The 14,684-nt window shown below is 38.2% G+C and overlaps 1 protein-coding gene across 1 annotated transcript in view; it reads right to left on the minus strand.

The window, feature by feature from the left end:
* Positions 1 to 14,684, minus strand: part of LOC121426017 (mucin-2-like) — a 95,806-nt gene that overhangs the window by 58,086 nt on the left and 23,036 nt on the right. The window contains exons 8-15 of the mRNA XM_041622146.1: positions 8,720 to 8,878; positions 7,494 to 7,576; positions 5,806 to 5,925; positions 5,246 to 5,408; positions 4,209 to 4,452; positions 3,107 to 3,245; positions 1,648 to 1,953; positions 732 to 1,140 (exon numbers count right to left, since the gene is read on the minus strand). Of these exons, the coding sequence (XP_041478080.1) occupies positions 732 to 1,140; positions 1,648 to 1,953; positions 3,107 to 3,245; positions 4,209 to 4,452; positions 5,246 to 5,408; positions 5,806 to 5,925; positions 7,494 to 7,576; positions 8,720 to 8,878 (1,623 nt within the window). The remainder of the gene's footprint in view (positions 1 to 731; positions 1,141 to 1,647; positions 1,954 to 3,106; positions 3,246 to 4,208; positions 4,453 to 5,245; positions 5,409 to 5,805; positions 5,926 to 7,493; positions 7,577 to 8,719; positions 8,879 to 14,684) is intronic.

The raw sequence follows: 14,684 nt of genomic DNA on the forward strand, positions 1-14,684 counted from the left end.
CACCTTTGCACATTAAGAACCCCCTGCACTATTCGTATAAAGGGGGGAACCCCGGTGTAATGGTCCACCTGCACTCCCTCCAATCAGTTATATCGGGAGGAGAGACCTGCGGGTCACAGTGATCAGTTCGCCTTTCGCCTCCCAGGCAGAGGTGACGCCAAACAAATAATAATAAAAGCAGAATACTATTATAATTTCAAAATACTGCATTAGATAGTCTTCAAGAAGAATTTTTTTGTCAAGGTGGCCAAAACATGCGGGGCAATGTGTGCAGCAATGTTAATAGACCAAACATCTGGATAAGGTTAGATGAAATACATCCTGTTCTGCTTATCTCTACTCCCTCAAACTATTTGGCCACTTTCATACAAAGAGTTGCAATACATGTAGATAGCATGATGCTCCTATAAACAGGGGTTGATCCAAGATTCATAAATGAGGGGGTACAGAATGTTTGTCAATTATTTTCTGGCAAGCATGAAGAAAAGTGGAATCTCATTCTGATAAAGGAAACAGTTCTTTAACAAACAATCTGACAAGCATAAACAAAACCCTTAACAAAAAAATGATGACCACTATAAAATGGGAGAACATCTCATAAAAGTAAATTCACTTCCATATTTGAGAAAAAAAGAAGGGACATAAGCCCCTTCTCTTCTGCCTCAAGAAGAGAAAAGGCAAAAATTTGAAATTAGAAAAAAAACATATAAAGACAAGTTTGCAAAACTTACTGCAATACTCAGATATGGACGGATGGTCTCTCCACTCCACGTACACTCCTTCATTGGCGCAATCAGTGGCATAACCTGCGATGACCTCGCAGAGACACTCCAAGGTATTCCCTGCATCACATCCACAGACATCATACAGGCACATATCATAGTACATATCAGGGCTCACGCTCCCGTGGCACGGCCTGAAGGCATCGCTGTTCATCACCCCGCACTTCTCGGCTGCAAAGCTCTCCATGTGCGAGTTGAGGCTGCAGGGAGACAGCGGGAGGGGGGTTTCCGTCTCCTGGCAATCGGGGTCCACGGCGAACTTGTTGGCGAAGGCAACGATGCTGGTTTCGATGTCGCCTGCAGGGGTCATGAAGTCGTTGTTCTGGTTGTGGTCGTAGGTCCCACACAGACCACGCACCTAAAACATGATGAAAAAAATTATGTGGAAGGACATTTTTCTAAACTTAGTAGCTAGGCAATACAATAAAATTATTACATCTGGCCCCAATATAAGTGTGACCTTCCTGATATCATTTACCTATGTTTACTTCTTTAAATACATGTAAATACAAATCTGTAATGCTCAAAGATCATTAGGGCATGAGTAGTTCATAAAATAAAGCAAGGATGGAGAAAAACAACGGTTGTAAAAAGAAAGATGTTGATTATTGTAAGAAATTGACTGGAAACTACAAGGCTAGAACTTTTTGAAAAATCTGCTCTTCTTCGGAATATAGAGTACGCGTCAATACCAAGTTGTCATTGCAAAATTCATGCTGGTTTTCATTGTGTGAGAGCAAATTTGAAACACTTTGCAATGTTTGTGTCAGTTTTATAAAACTTCAATTCACTTGTCACAATAATCATTTACTCTTGCAAACATAAAGATCTCTGAATTGGCTTATAAAGGTTACAGGTCACCTACCCTGTTCATATACTCAGGATACAGTGTCACATAGAGCCTGTTAATACCGTCCCACTTCACCAAGAATCCATTACCCTCCACGAAGATGAACTTGGATGACGCCCTCCGCACCACCACCTCTCCGTTGGTGTAAGGAAGGATGGTTTCCTGGCCATCGACAAACACGACCTGGTCCTGCTTCAGGTCAATCGGGTTGGTTCCGTTGACGAGGACGGTTGCAGATTTGGTGCAGGTCACTTTCCTGGAAGAGCGCATGTTGCATTCTACGTTCTCGGCAAGGACCATGAGGTATTGGTCGATAAAATCCTGACATGAAACAATGAAGGTAACGCTTTTCACTGGACTTTAATTAATCCATAACCACTACAGTCGATGGTCATGGATACCTTATTGACTGGCTTCATTGTCCCAGTTATTAGCCTTGGATATCTATTCTGCCCTTTTGATATTTTTCCATTTATGCCCAACATAAAAAAGACTATGCATGTAGGCATAAAAAATAATTAAAACTCTAAGGCTGTGATCAAGACATCAAGGTGATAAACTGTCATTGAAATGTTTATTAAAAACAATGAGTGGTGGTCGTGGATTCAAATCCTAGCCATGACGTGTTTTCCTTCAGCAAGAAATTTACCCACACTGTGCTGCACTCGACCCAGGTGAGATGAATGGGTATCCAGCAGGATTAATTCCTTAAATGCACGAGCGCTGAAAGACAGCTCAAGCTAAAGCCGGGGTAATAATGATAATTACAATGCGCCTCGGTATAGATTGTTTCTGGATACATGGCGCTATACAAATGCCTATTATTATCGTTATCACCCAGATTTCAACTCATATCAGAATAACACACAGGTCTTCACGTTCTTTGTCCTCTTCATGGACCCCACTCTTTCCACTCAGCATATACTTCCATTGCGATCAATCACTTTCTGCTTCAATATTCAATTAGATACATTCCAGACTGCTGTATCAATCAACTTAGCCGTAAACTCTTAATATCTGACTACCAGTTCTCTACTGCATAACTGTCCTAATGATAATAATAATGTAACTTATAAAGCACCAAATCCACTCTGTAGAGTGCTCAAGGCGCATAAACAGCTAAGAGTTAAATTAAAATGTTTCGACAGAGGTACATTTTTTTAATGTCTTCAGGTAGGCTATTTCACAAAGTGGGGTATGCAAATGATCTTTCCCCCCAGGTTTTTGAAACTTTTGGAATAACAAGGTAACCAGAAGTGGATGAGAGCAAAGACCTGCTTGGTCTGTAGTAATTGATAAATGAAAGACTGTATCATGGTGCTGATCCAAGAATACTATGAAAAGCAAGCAACAAAATCTCAAAGATAATCTGATTTTTGATAGGGAGCCAGTGCAGCACTTACAACATACCGATCCAAGACCTGCACAAAATAGCTACTGAATTTATACTATACTACAGGAAGAAGGTACCTACCTCCACTAAAATGTATCGGCATCCTCCTTGGAAGTTGTACTGTCTCTTGTCAAAGGTGAGATAATGAGGATCACCAACTGATTGGCAGGTGGCTTGACAGAGTGACTTCTCACAATCCCAAAGCCCGCCCTCACAGGTACTGTAGGAGGAAAACAGAATGAAATACTAGGTTTAGAACTGCTTGTGTGGTTCGTCTCGATCCTTTTCAGTGTATGATTAAACCCTCATTAGTAAAAGTACCATCATATCCTAGTAATGGGAGGTATTTCTGAAATTGAAATAAGTCTGTAAAATGATTTTGTTCTTCAGGAAAGAGCAGTCATAAAAGAAAAAAATGATAGACAAAATTTGATTCAGATAAGTGGAAAAAGTGTGGTACGGACTTTCTCTAAAAATATGACAGACAAGATATACATTTGTTATTTTAGAGTCAGAAGAGGAAATTTAGATTTATGAATTAAAACTAGTTTTACAGGAGATACATGTACACTATGCCACTGCTCAACCTCCCCCCCCCCAAAAAAAAATGAGGTTACCCTTAATTGAGAATGATTTTGGAAAAATCTGAAGTCTGTGTCAGGAGTAGGTTTCAATCTCACCAGTGGGCCATTTCATAAAGCTGTTCGTAAGTTAAGAGCAACTTTAAGAATGACCGGTCAACCTTTCTTATGCACATAACCATCACCAATGAATATACCATTTACCACAAGAAAGGATCACCTGTCGTTCTTAAAGTTGCTTTTGACTTACGAACAGCTTTATGAAACACCCACCTGGTGGGTGTTCGTAAAATACGAATGACTTTACGCACGACTGGTGATCCTTTCTTGTGCTATGTGATATCCCTGTATCATTGATTTATGACCTAAGAACATGCTCCAGTCGTGTGTAAAGTTGCGCATAACTTTACGAACAGCTTTATGAAACACCCACCTGGTCATGTTACATGTACATAAAGCTATCTATACATAACATTCAAAATATATTTTAGCAATAGATATTTTGTTGATCTGCTACAAATTTCATTTTTACAAAGACAAGGATTTTTAATATCACTGTAAATTGGACAAGCATACTTGTTACTTGTATATACAGTACTGACCATAAATTGCACTTTGACCGCACTGTCCCTCCCGGTGGGTACTTCTCCCTGTTATGGACACAGGGGCACTGGTCAGCAGTGATGCAACGTCCACCTTCCAGGACGGTACCCTCGGGACACTGGCATCCAGAGACGCAGTCTGCAGGGCAGTGTTTGGCCATCTCCATTGGGTCCTGAGCCTCGCAGGTCACTGGACAGAGCGAACTGCAATCACTGTACTCCATGATGTCAGGGCATTGCTTAGCTGTGAAAGCACATTGTCAGAAAAAAACAGGATCTAATAAGTATGGATTCACCAGCGCGTATTCTGAAGTTGGGTTTAATTTAAACTCTGGTTGTAAGCTGTGGTTTAACTATGGAAAGCCAGCTGTTACATAAATCAACAACAATAGAGGTTCAACGTATCAGCTCTTTTGACTCCCAAAACATTATTAACTGCCTGGGAAGGATAAGCATGACAATTGTCTTCATTAATACATACTTAGTGACGAGCTCAGTTAACATGAGAAGCATTCACCATAAACAAAATTTTTGAAATGTTTTGCTTCCCATAATTTTAGCACAGAATTAGACCATGGTCCTAATTAAACCCAAATTCGGAATAGGGGCCACAGTGTTTTTCAGCAAAAGTGGAAAACTAGATTCTCAGTTATTTTATCAGCTATAAAGGCAAATGATTTAGTTAAGTTAGGTCATTATAAAAAGTGATACTGGGTACCTAATATGTTAAAATGTCACGCACAGACGGTGAAGAGAACTAATTCCAATCAAAGTCAAATTGAAAAAAATAAATGCTCAAAATATGTTCAGATTTGACTACTCGGAGAGAGAAAGTGATAACTCAGTAGCATATCTCTCATGTTCTATTTTTATGAGTTTTTTTTCCTGTGATTAAAAGTGAATACGGATTCATACAGGAGTTTCTGCACAAATCATTCTGACAGGCCTCATCAGCTTCCCTACATGATTATCTGCTTTTAAAGCAAATAATACATTATAAATTCACTCTCGATATCTGTAATATTAGCAATACTTACGACAGAAGTCCTCCGTCCTCCATTCGAGGACAACACTGGACTGGGCGCACTGTCGGGAATACTCATCCAGAGACACGCACAGGGCATCCATCATGAGGTCGTCAGATTCACCAAACATACACAGGTCATAGACACAGCTTTCAACAAACAACATTGGATCAACCTTGAGAATGATGAAAAAGATGGCAGGATATTATTATATAGTGGCTTAAAACTGTTAATGTGAATTAATTACCATAAAAAGTGTTAACAAATGGGCTCATGAGCTTTAAAAGAATTATGGTATTTGGACACATAAAAATTTAATTGGCTTGTCTGTGAGAGGACAGGCTGTGCGATCAATTGTAACTATTACCAATTGTCAGTATATATGTTAAAACCATGTAAAAAATTATGATTTGTTATAAATACTGAGTATTATTTTAAGCTGGAATATAAATTTGGCTTTTCCATGAAAAGCAACCTTACATCAAGGCAACTTTTTAAATTTGTTATTCTTTATATTCACACAGCCAAGGTTTACAGAAGATGGAAGTTGTCAAATCATGATTGAAACTCACATCTTGGTGACAAAGTTGGAATTCCTCAGCTTCTGCTAGAACCTGGCAAAGATTCTCAGCCAGTTGGAACCTTGTGGAGTGAACATCGCAAGGATTGGTGTCAACAATAGATTGGCAGATCTAGGAAAGGAGGTATCAAAAGAGATCCATAAGCTAACTGAAGCTATTAATCAGTATTACAAATATATGAATACTTTCCAAAGAGTATCCAGTAACTCTCCTGGATGAGAGTACATATTATGCATTCAACTCACAAAAACATAACAAAATTTGTGAAACATTTGAACAAGGCATTATGGTATAAACCTAACCATTTCAAGATAAATGTCGACAAAACAAAATGTATGTTTTTAAAAACACGCTCCCATGATGTTATGAAAATATTTATTGATGGGACTGAAATTGAGCAAGTTAAGTCAATTCGTTATTTAGGGGTTTTAATACATGAAAATCTTAAATGGGATATTCACGTCAATAACTTATGCAAATCCATCGGATTCAAGATCCGTTCCCTTGGAAAATTAAGAAAATTTTTAAGTCCTTCATTATTAAACACTCTTTATAAATTTACAATACAACCTTGCATCGATTATGGATTACCTATTTGGGGAAATACTACTGATAAAAACAAAAGCAAAATTAATAGATTGCAAAAAAGAGCCGCACGTTACATAACTGGAAACTTTGATCAAAATATTTCTCTTAAAACACTTTTAAAAAACCTATCCTGGACTAACATGGATGAACGAAAAGAATACTTTCTTGCCACACAAATGTTTAAATGTATACATGGATTAGCCCCTCCCCAACTTTGTAATGACATTGAAATGGTCTGTGACCGACATAACTACCATACAAGAAATAATGATAGCCTTAAAGTAGTTGCACCCTTTGTTGACCTTTCAATTTTCAAACAAGCTCTCTGATTTTCCGGTGCCAAGCGATGGAACGACATACCCCAAAATATTCAAAATGCACAAACTATCGAAACATTTAAATTGATTTATAATAAGTTTTATTTCAATAATTAATATTAGATGCTTTTTGTTCCATTTCATTTTATTTCTTTTCTTTTTGATTGTGTTAATGATTTGGAATATTCAATATGTATATACAATTCGTGCATGTAGCAAGTAAGCTTCCATTACTTAGCTTGGCGATATTTATTTTGTAAAATGTTATTGTTAAGTCTAGTATGCTATGCTCAAAGATGAATAGTTTTATTTGTATTTACTATGCCAATGATACCATGCATCTTAATTTATATTTCACAGTTATTGTATTGTATACAGGATAGTTTTCCCATTTCATCAATTAAAAAAAAAGGAATACAATACCAGTCACCATTCTTTTGAATCACTATTGCCTGTTTCGGCCGGATTCTGGCTGAGGCAGGTAGTGGTAAGTCTGGGAATTGTGACTGGTAGTGTATGTTATCTTTGAACAATTTTGTATGTGTAATAATTCTGATTTTAAATGTTATTGAACTCAATCATTACAGAACCCAATGTTACTTTTTTATCTATTATGTATATATTATTTTTTATGATAATAGGACCAGGCTGAAAACAGTTAATCTGAGCCTGCTATCCTGTATAAAGATATTTTAATAAATAAATAAATAAAAATGTGTAATTCCTAGTATGCACACCTCGGTATATCATTTCTATATAAATTATTATCATTACCTCTCCCGGATACGGGACCTCCCATGAGAGAGCCATCTGAGCAGCATAGGAGGCCTGATCACCATTGCGCATCAACCAGTCATCTGCAAGGAGATATATTCCATATCAAAATAATAACAATAATAATATAGGATATTTATATTGCGCACATATCCACCTTGTTAGGTGCTCAAGGCGCTCCTATATTACCCGGCTAAGCTAGCGTTCATAGCGCACACAGCTTTTTAAGGAATTACTTCCTACTGGTACCCATTTACCTTACCTGGGTTGAGTGCAGCACATTGTGGATCAGTTTCTTGCTGAAGGAAATTACGCCATGGCTGGGATTTGAACCGGCGACCTTCTGTTTCAAAGTCCGAAGACTAATCCACTGGGCCATAACGCTCCACAATAAACTTGCATTACCATATGTGAAGTAGGTCTTGAATTAAATATATATCAGAGGTTCTCTATCATAATATGGAAATACATTGAACGGGAGCATGCGGGGTATAATCAAACAATATACTAAAATTACCATTGAAATTTGATAAAAATAGCATACAATATGGCATTTTAAAATGACCGGAACAGTAGATGACAGGTTCGAATCCCACTGGTTGCAATTTTTTCTGACTTATGATTTTCATTACAGATTGCAATGAGCATGCGGTCGTAGTAATGACAAACATTTGTTTACAAATTATAATTTCTTCCTATTAAAGCCTCCTTATTTACTTTCTATTGTCCACAGCAAACTGCATTTGTATATTAATGAGTCAGAAAGAAGAGCACCAAGGCTATTTGAATTCCAGTTCATCGTGGCTTAGCCTTGAACCAGAAAAGTCTAGTGGTTAAGTCGATGCCTGGAAAGCAGTAGATGGCAGGTTCGAACCCAACTTAAAATGACTTATGATTTTTCATTGCAGATCGAGCAATCGATCTTAAACTTATAGGAGTAATTCGAAAAAAATTACACAAAAAGTGTATGATATTGTGTTCAAAACCTACTTCAGATGTTTTGCAATTTTCCAAGAATTTCCAAGAAAGGCAGGAAATGTATCAATATTTGCTTCACTCAAGCCAGGTGAGGTAAATTGCAACCTAGCTGGCATGAATTCATTCCTTGAAACAAGAACAGAGGAAAGATGGAGTATTCAAGCATCAAATATTAGACACTGAATTTCAAAATAACTCCCTGAAAACCGAGTTATTATCCCAAGAAACATTAGAAGGAAATGGCTTACTTTCTGGGTTGTCATCATACATGCCGCAGAGACCGATCGTTGATTCCTTGAGCTCAGCAAGCACTGTGATGTAGACGGTCATGTTCCTATCCCACTGTGCAAGGACACCAAGACTGCTCTCAAGATATGTGAAGTCTCCAACTTTCTTTAGGGAAATTCCTACGAGAAGAACATTAAATAAAGCATAAATAATTTTCTTCCCATGTCTTTTCACTTCCTCCTTGTCCTCTCCTTTTCCTTCTTCTTCTTCCACACGGCTTCCTTCCGTTCTGAAGATTTTTGCAGTACAGTACTACACATACATGTACAAAAACAATGTTGTCATCATCAGCATCGCATACATTCATAATTACGAAGCTTCTTATTCCGAATGTTCGCATATTCCGAAGGTTCGTTAGTCTGAAAACAAAATGAGGTTCGTAATTCCGAAGGTTCGTTAATCCGAAAAAGAAATGAGGTTCGTAATTCTGAAGGTTCAGTAGTCCGAAAACTAAATGATTAACTGACCTTATTTCGTTTTCGGACTAACGAACCTTCGGGACAACGAACCTTATTTCGTTTTCAGATTAACGACCCTTCGGAACAACAAACCTTATCTCGTTTTCGGATTGACGAACCTTTGGAACATCAAACCTTATTTCGTTTTCAGATTATCGAACCTTCGGAATAACGCTACAAATGTTTGGATTAACGAACCCTTTTACGTTTTCGTATTAACGAACATCGAGGTATAGGCAATTTACGCGTTACAAATTACGAACCTTCGGAATTACAAAGCGTAACCATCAGCATATCATTAACAATGATTGTAATTATTACAATAATAATGATTATGATTATCCCAATGGGATAAGCCCGTCAGTCATAAGGACCATAAGTCATAATACTGACTGGTCATAAGGACCGCTAGTCATAACGTGTAAAATCCTATACCCAAAAGCTCGCTAGTCATAATAGGCAAAAGGGGTCGCTAGTCATAAGGTCATAAGGACCATGGGTCATAAGGTCCGATTTTCATAATGCAAGATAAGGGTCGCTATTCATAATGGACCATAAGGGTAATTGATCATAAGGATCGCTAGTCATAATCAACAACGAGGGTCGGTATTCATAATACTAGATAAGGGTCGCTAGTCATAAAAAGGAAGAGGCTACATTAATCATAAGGGTCGCCAGTCATAATAGTAGAAGGGGTTCGTCAGTCATAATAATACATGAGGGTCGCCAGTCATAATAATAAAAGGGGTTCGCCAGTCATAATTGTAGAAGGGGTTCGCAAGTCATAATGGTAGATGAGGGTCGCTATTCATAATAGTAGAAAGGGTTCGCCAGTCATAATAATGGATGAGGGTCGCCAGTCATAATAATGGATGAGGGTCGCCAGTCATAATAATAAAAGGGGTTCGCCAGTCATAAAAGTAGAAGGGGTTCGCCAGTCATAATGGTAGATGAGGGTCGCTATTCATAATAGTAGAAGGGGTTCGCCAGTCATAATGGTAGATGAGGGTCGCTATTCATAATAGTAGAAGGGGTTCGCCAGTCATAATGGTAGATGAGGGTCGCCAGTCATAATAGGAGAAAGGGTTCGTCAGTCATAATAATGGATGAGGGTCGCCAGTCATAATAGGAGAAAGGGTTCGCCAGTCATAATAATGGATGAGGGTCGCCAGTCATAATACTAAAAGGGGTTCGCCAATCATAAAAGTAGAAGGGGTTCGCCAGTCATAATGGTAGATGAGGGTCGCTATTCATAATAGTAGAAGGGGTTCGCCAGTTATAATGGTAGATGAGGGTCGCTATTCATAATAGTAGAAGGGGTTCGCCTGTCATAATGGTAGATGAGGGTCGCTATTCATAATAGTAGAAAGGGTTCGCAAGTCATAATAATGAATGAGGGTCGCCAGTCATAATAGGAGAATGGGTTCGCCAGTCATAAAAATGGATGAGGGTCGCCAGTCAAAATACTAAAAGGGGTTCGCCCGTCATAAAAGTAGAAGGGGTTCGCCAGTCATAATGGTAGATGAGGGTCGCTATTCATAATAGTAGAAGGGGTTCGCCAGTCATAATGGTAGATGAGGGTCGCTATTCATAATAGTAGAAAGGGTTCGCCAGTCATAATAATGGATGAGGGTCACCAGTCATAATACTAAAAGGGGTTCGCCAGTCATAAAAGTAAAAGGGGTTCGCCAGTCATAATGGTAGATGAGGGTCGCTATTCATAATAGTAGAAGGGGTTCGCCAGTCATAATGGTAGATGAGGGTCGCTATTCATAATAGTAGAAAGGGTTCGCCAGTCATAATAATGGATGAGGGTCACCAGTCATAATACTAAAAGGGATTCGCCAGTCATAAAAGTAAAAGGGGTTCGCCAGTCATAATGGTAGGTGAGGGTCGCTATTCATAATAGTAGAAGGGGTTCGCCAGTCATAATGGTAGATGAGGGTCGCTATTCATAATAGTAGAAAGGGTTCGTAAGTCATAATAATGAATGAGGGTCGCCAGTCATAATAAAAGAAAGGGTTCGCCAGTCATAATAGATGAGGGTCGCCAGTCATAATACTAAAAGGGGTTCGCCAGTCATAATAGTAGAAGGGGTTCGCCAGTCATAATGGTAGATGAGGGTCGCTATTCATAATAGTAGAAAGGGTTCGCAAGTCATAATAATGAATGAGGGTCGCCAGTCATAATAGGAGAATGGGTTCGCCAGTCATAAAAATGGATGAGGGTCGCCAGTCAAAATACTAAAAGGGGTTCGCCCGTCATAAAAGTAGAAGGGGTTCGCCAGTCATAATGGTAGATGAGGGTCGCTATTCATAATAGTAGAAGGGGTTCGCCAGTCATAATGGTAGATGAGGGTCGCTATTCATAATAGTAGAAAGGGTTCGCCAGTCATAATAATGGATGAGGGTCACCAGTCATAATACTAAAAGGGGTTCGCCAGTCATAATGGTAGATGAGGGTCGCTATTCATAATAGTAGAAGGGGTTCGCCAGTCATAATGGTAGATGAGGGTCGCTATTCATAATAGTAGAAAGGGTTCGCCAGTCATAATGGTAGATGAGGGTCGCTATTCATAATAGTAGAAAGGGTTCGCCAGTCATAATAATGGATGAGGGTCACCAGTCATAATACTAAAAGGGATTCGCCAGTCATAAAAGTAAAAGGGGTTCGCCAGTCATAATGGTAGATGAGGGTCGCTATTCATAATAGTAGAAGGGGTTCGCCAGTCATAATGGTAGATGAGGGTCGCTATTCATAATAGTAGAAAGGGTTCGTAAGTCATAATAATGAATGAGGGTCGCCAGTCATAATAAAAGAAAGGGTTCGCCAGTCATAATAATTGATGAGGGTCGCCAGTCATAATACTAAAAGGGGTTCGCCAGTCATAAAAGTAGAAGGGGTTCGCCAGTCATAATGGTAGATGAGGGTCGCTATTCATAATAGTAGAAAGGGTTCGCAAGTCATAATAATGAATGAGGGTCGCCAGTCATAATAGGAGAATGGGTTCGCCAGTCATAAAAATGGATGAGGGTCGCCAGTCAAAATACTAAAAGGGGTTCGCCCGTCATAAAAGTAGAAGGGGTTCGCCAGTCATAATGGTAGATGAGGGTCGCTATTCATAATAGTAGAAGGGGTTCGCCAGTCATAATGGTAGATGAGGGTCGCTATTCATAATAGTAGAAAGGGTTCGCCAGTCATAATAATGGATGAGGGTCACCAGTCATAATACTAAAAGGGATTCGCCAGTCATAAAAGTAAAAGGGGTTCGCCAGTCATAATGGTAGGTGAGGGTCGCTATTCATAATAGTAGAAGGGGTTCGCCAGTCATAATGGTAGATGAGGGTCGCTATTCATAATAGTAGAAAGGGTTCGTAAGTCATAATAATGAATGAGGGTCGCCAGTCATAATAAAAGAAAGGGTTCGCCAGTCATAATAATTGATGAGGGTCGCCAGTCATAATACTAAAAGGGGTTCGCCAGTCATAACAGTAGAAGGGGTTCGCCAGTCATAATGGTAGATGAGGGTCGCTATTCATAATAGTAGAAAGGGTTCGCCAATCATAATAATGGATTGGGGTCGCCAGTCATAATAGAAGAAAGGGTTCGCCAGTCATAATAGTAGATGGGGGTCGATTTTCATAATAGTAGAAGGGGTTCGCCAGTCAAAATGGTAGCTGAGGTAGATGGTAGATTTTGCGTATTGACCTTCAACCCACTACATTTAGCAAATGAATCCAAAATATTTAGTACATTACAGAAACTGGCAGCTGCACCATTGAGAAATAAAACTGTGTCATCCGCATTTTAAAGAACTTTGTATTCTTTTAAGCCAACATAAATTCGTTTGGCAGAGTGTGAATTTCGAATTAACAACCCAAGACTTTTAGAGCTTAACAAAAACGAATCTTAATGTTATTTGCCCATTGACTATAACACTAGAAAATGCATTCTGATCAAGTATTTTTATTCATGTCATGAAAGATTTGCCAAATTTAAAAATGGAAAGCGTTTTAAACAAAAAATCATGAAAAATCAGAAATCAGAAATATGTTTCTTCTCCATATACACAATTAAATAATACAAAATTTTCCTATTTTCACCAATAAATCGTCCAGACAAGAATCCTGATTGATTAACATGAATAATTATATGGTAATACTTTTTAAAGTCTGTGAGCAATACAACTTTACAACAGTTTACAAACAACATTCAACAATGAAATTGATCTCCAATTTTTGATGAAATGTCTTACTTTGTCACCTTAAGGAATTAATGTTATCAAGCCATTATTGTTTGTGAGATGGATAATTTTCCAGAAATATAAGCAAAATTCATACTTCGTACCAAGAATATACCTAAGTCCTGAAAGAATGCTTTAAAAAAATCAGTTGTAAATCCATCTCGTCCAGGAGGCTTATTATTTTTCATATTTTTTTAATGCAAAATCAACTTCACTGTAAGATATTTCTCCTTCTAAAGAAGAATCGTCTTCCTCTGTAAGACTATGGAAACTCTCTTCTCTAATAAGATAAAAAAAGTTCTTCAGCATCACTATTTGCATGATCATTATATGACCCAATTTCTCTTAAGATGTCTGTTCTTGCAATACTGTACCATTATCATGAATCAATTCAACAAATGTTGAATAGGGGGGGGGGGGCGGAATTTTTTTCAGACATATTTTCCCCGATCGGCCACTCGAAGATAATTTTTGGTTTCTTTGAAGGGGTAATCCTAATACTCACTTCTTAGCTTTATTCCTATGAATAAACATTTATAGACAATATCATCTTTATTTATATAATGTGAGCGCGAAGCGCGAGCTAATTTTTTGGAAATCCTTTGTATTTTTTCTGAAAAAGATGTGCATGCAAATGAATAACTACTACGAACGTGAAGCGCGAGCAGAAATGACTGAATGGCTGATTTTGTGGACAACTCTCCATTTGTTTTGTACACATATTTTCAGATTTTCCCCTTTATTTTACATATTGCACATTATCACCTCCTGACCTTGACATATATGGTGTGGATTATATTTTCCCATGACATATGTTGTGCTCAGAAGGAGGCAAGATGCAACTTGAAAGATAATGAGGAAAATCTGAAAATTTGTGTACAAAACAAATGGAGAGTTGTCCACAAAATCAGCCATATTGAAGCACGTTTGCCAATTTGAGGATGCCCTTAGAAAGTACAACAAGAGTTTTCAAACTCCCATAACTTGCTTATTTCATAACCGATTTTGATGAAACTTTTTTTAAATTGATCCTTTCATCTTACTCTTTCAAGTAAAATTGCTTTTTTTTTGGGGGGGGGGGTTTGGTTTCCTTTAATATAGCGAGCGCAAAGCGCGACCAGAAATTGTTAATATAATATATCAAAAAGAAAACAAGGAAAAATATATTTTTTGAAATGGAAAAGGAAGGAAAGCGGGAAGAACGAAAGAAAAACATTTGAGAAA

The sequence above is a fragment of the Lytechinus variegatus genome, chromosome 13, assembly GCF_018143015.1.
Source record: "Lytechinus variegatus isolate NC3 chromosome 13, Lvar_3.0, whole genome shotgun sequence".
Classification (NCBI taxonomy): domain Eukaryota; kingdom Metazoa; phylum Echinodermata; class Echinoidea; order Temnopleuroida; family Toxopneustidae; genus Lytechinus; species Lytechinus variegatus.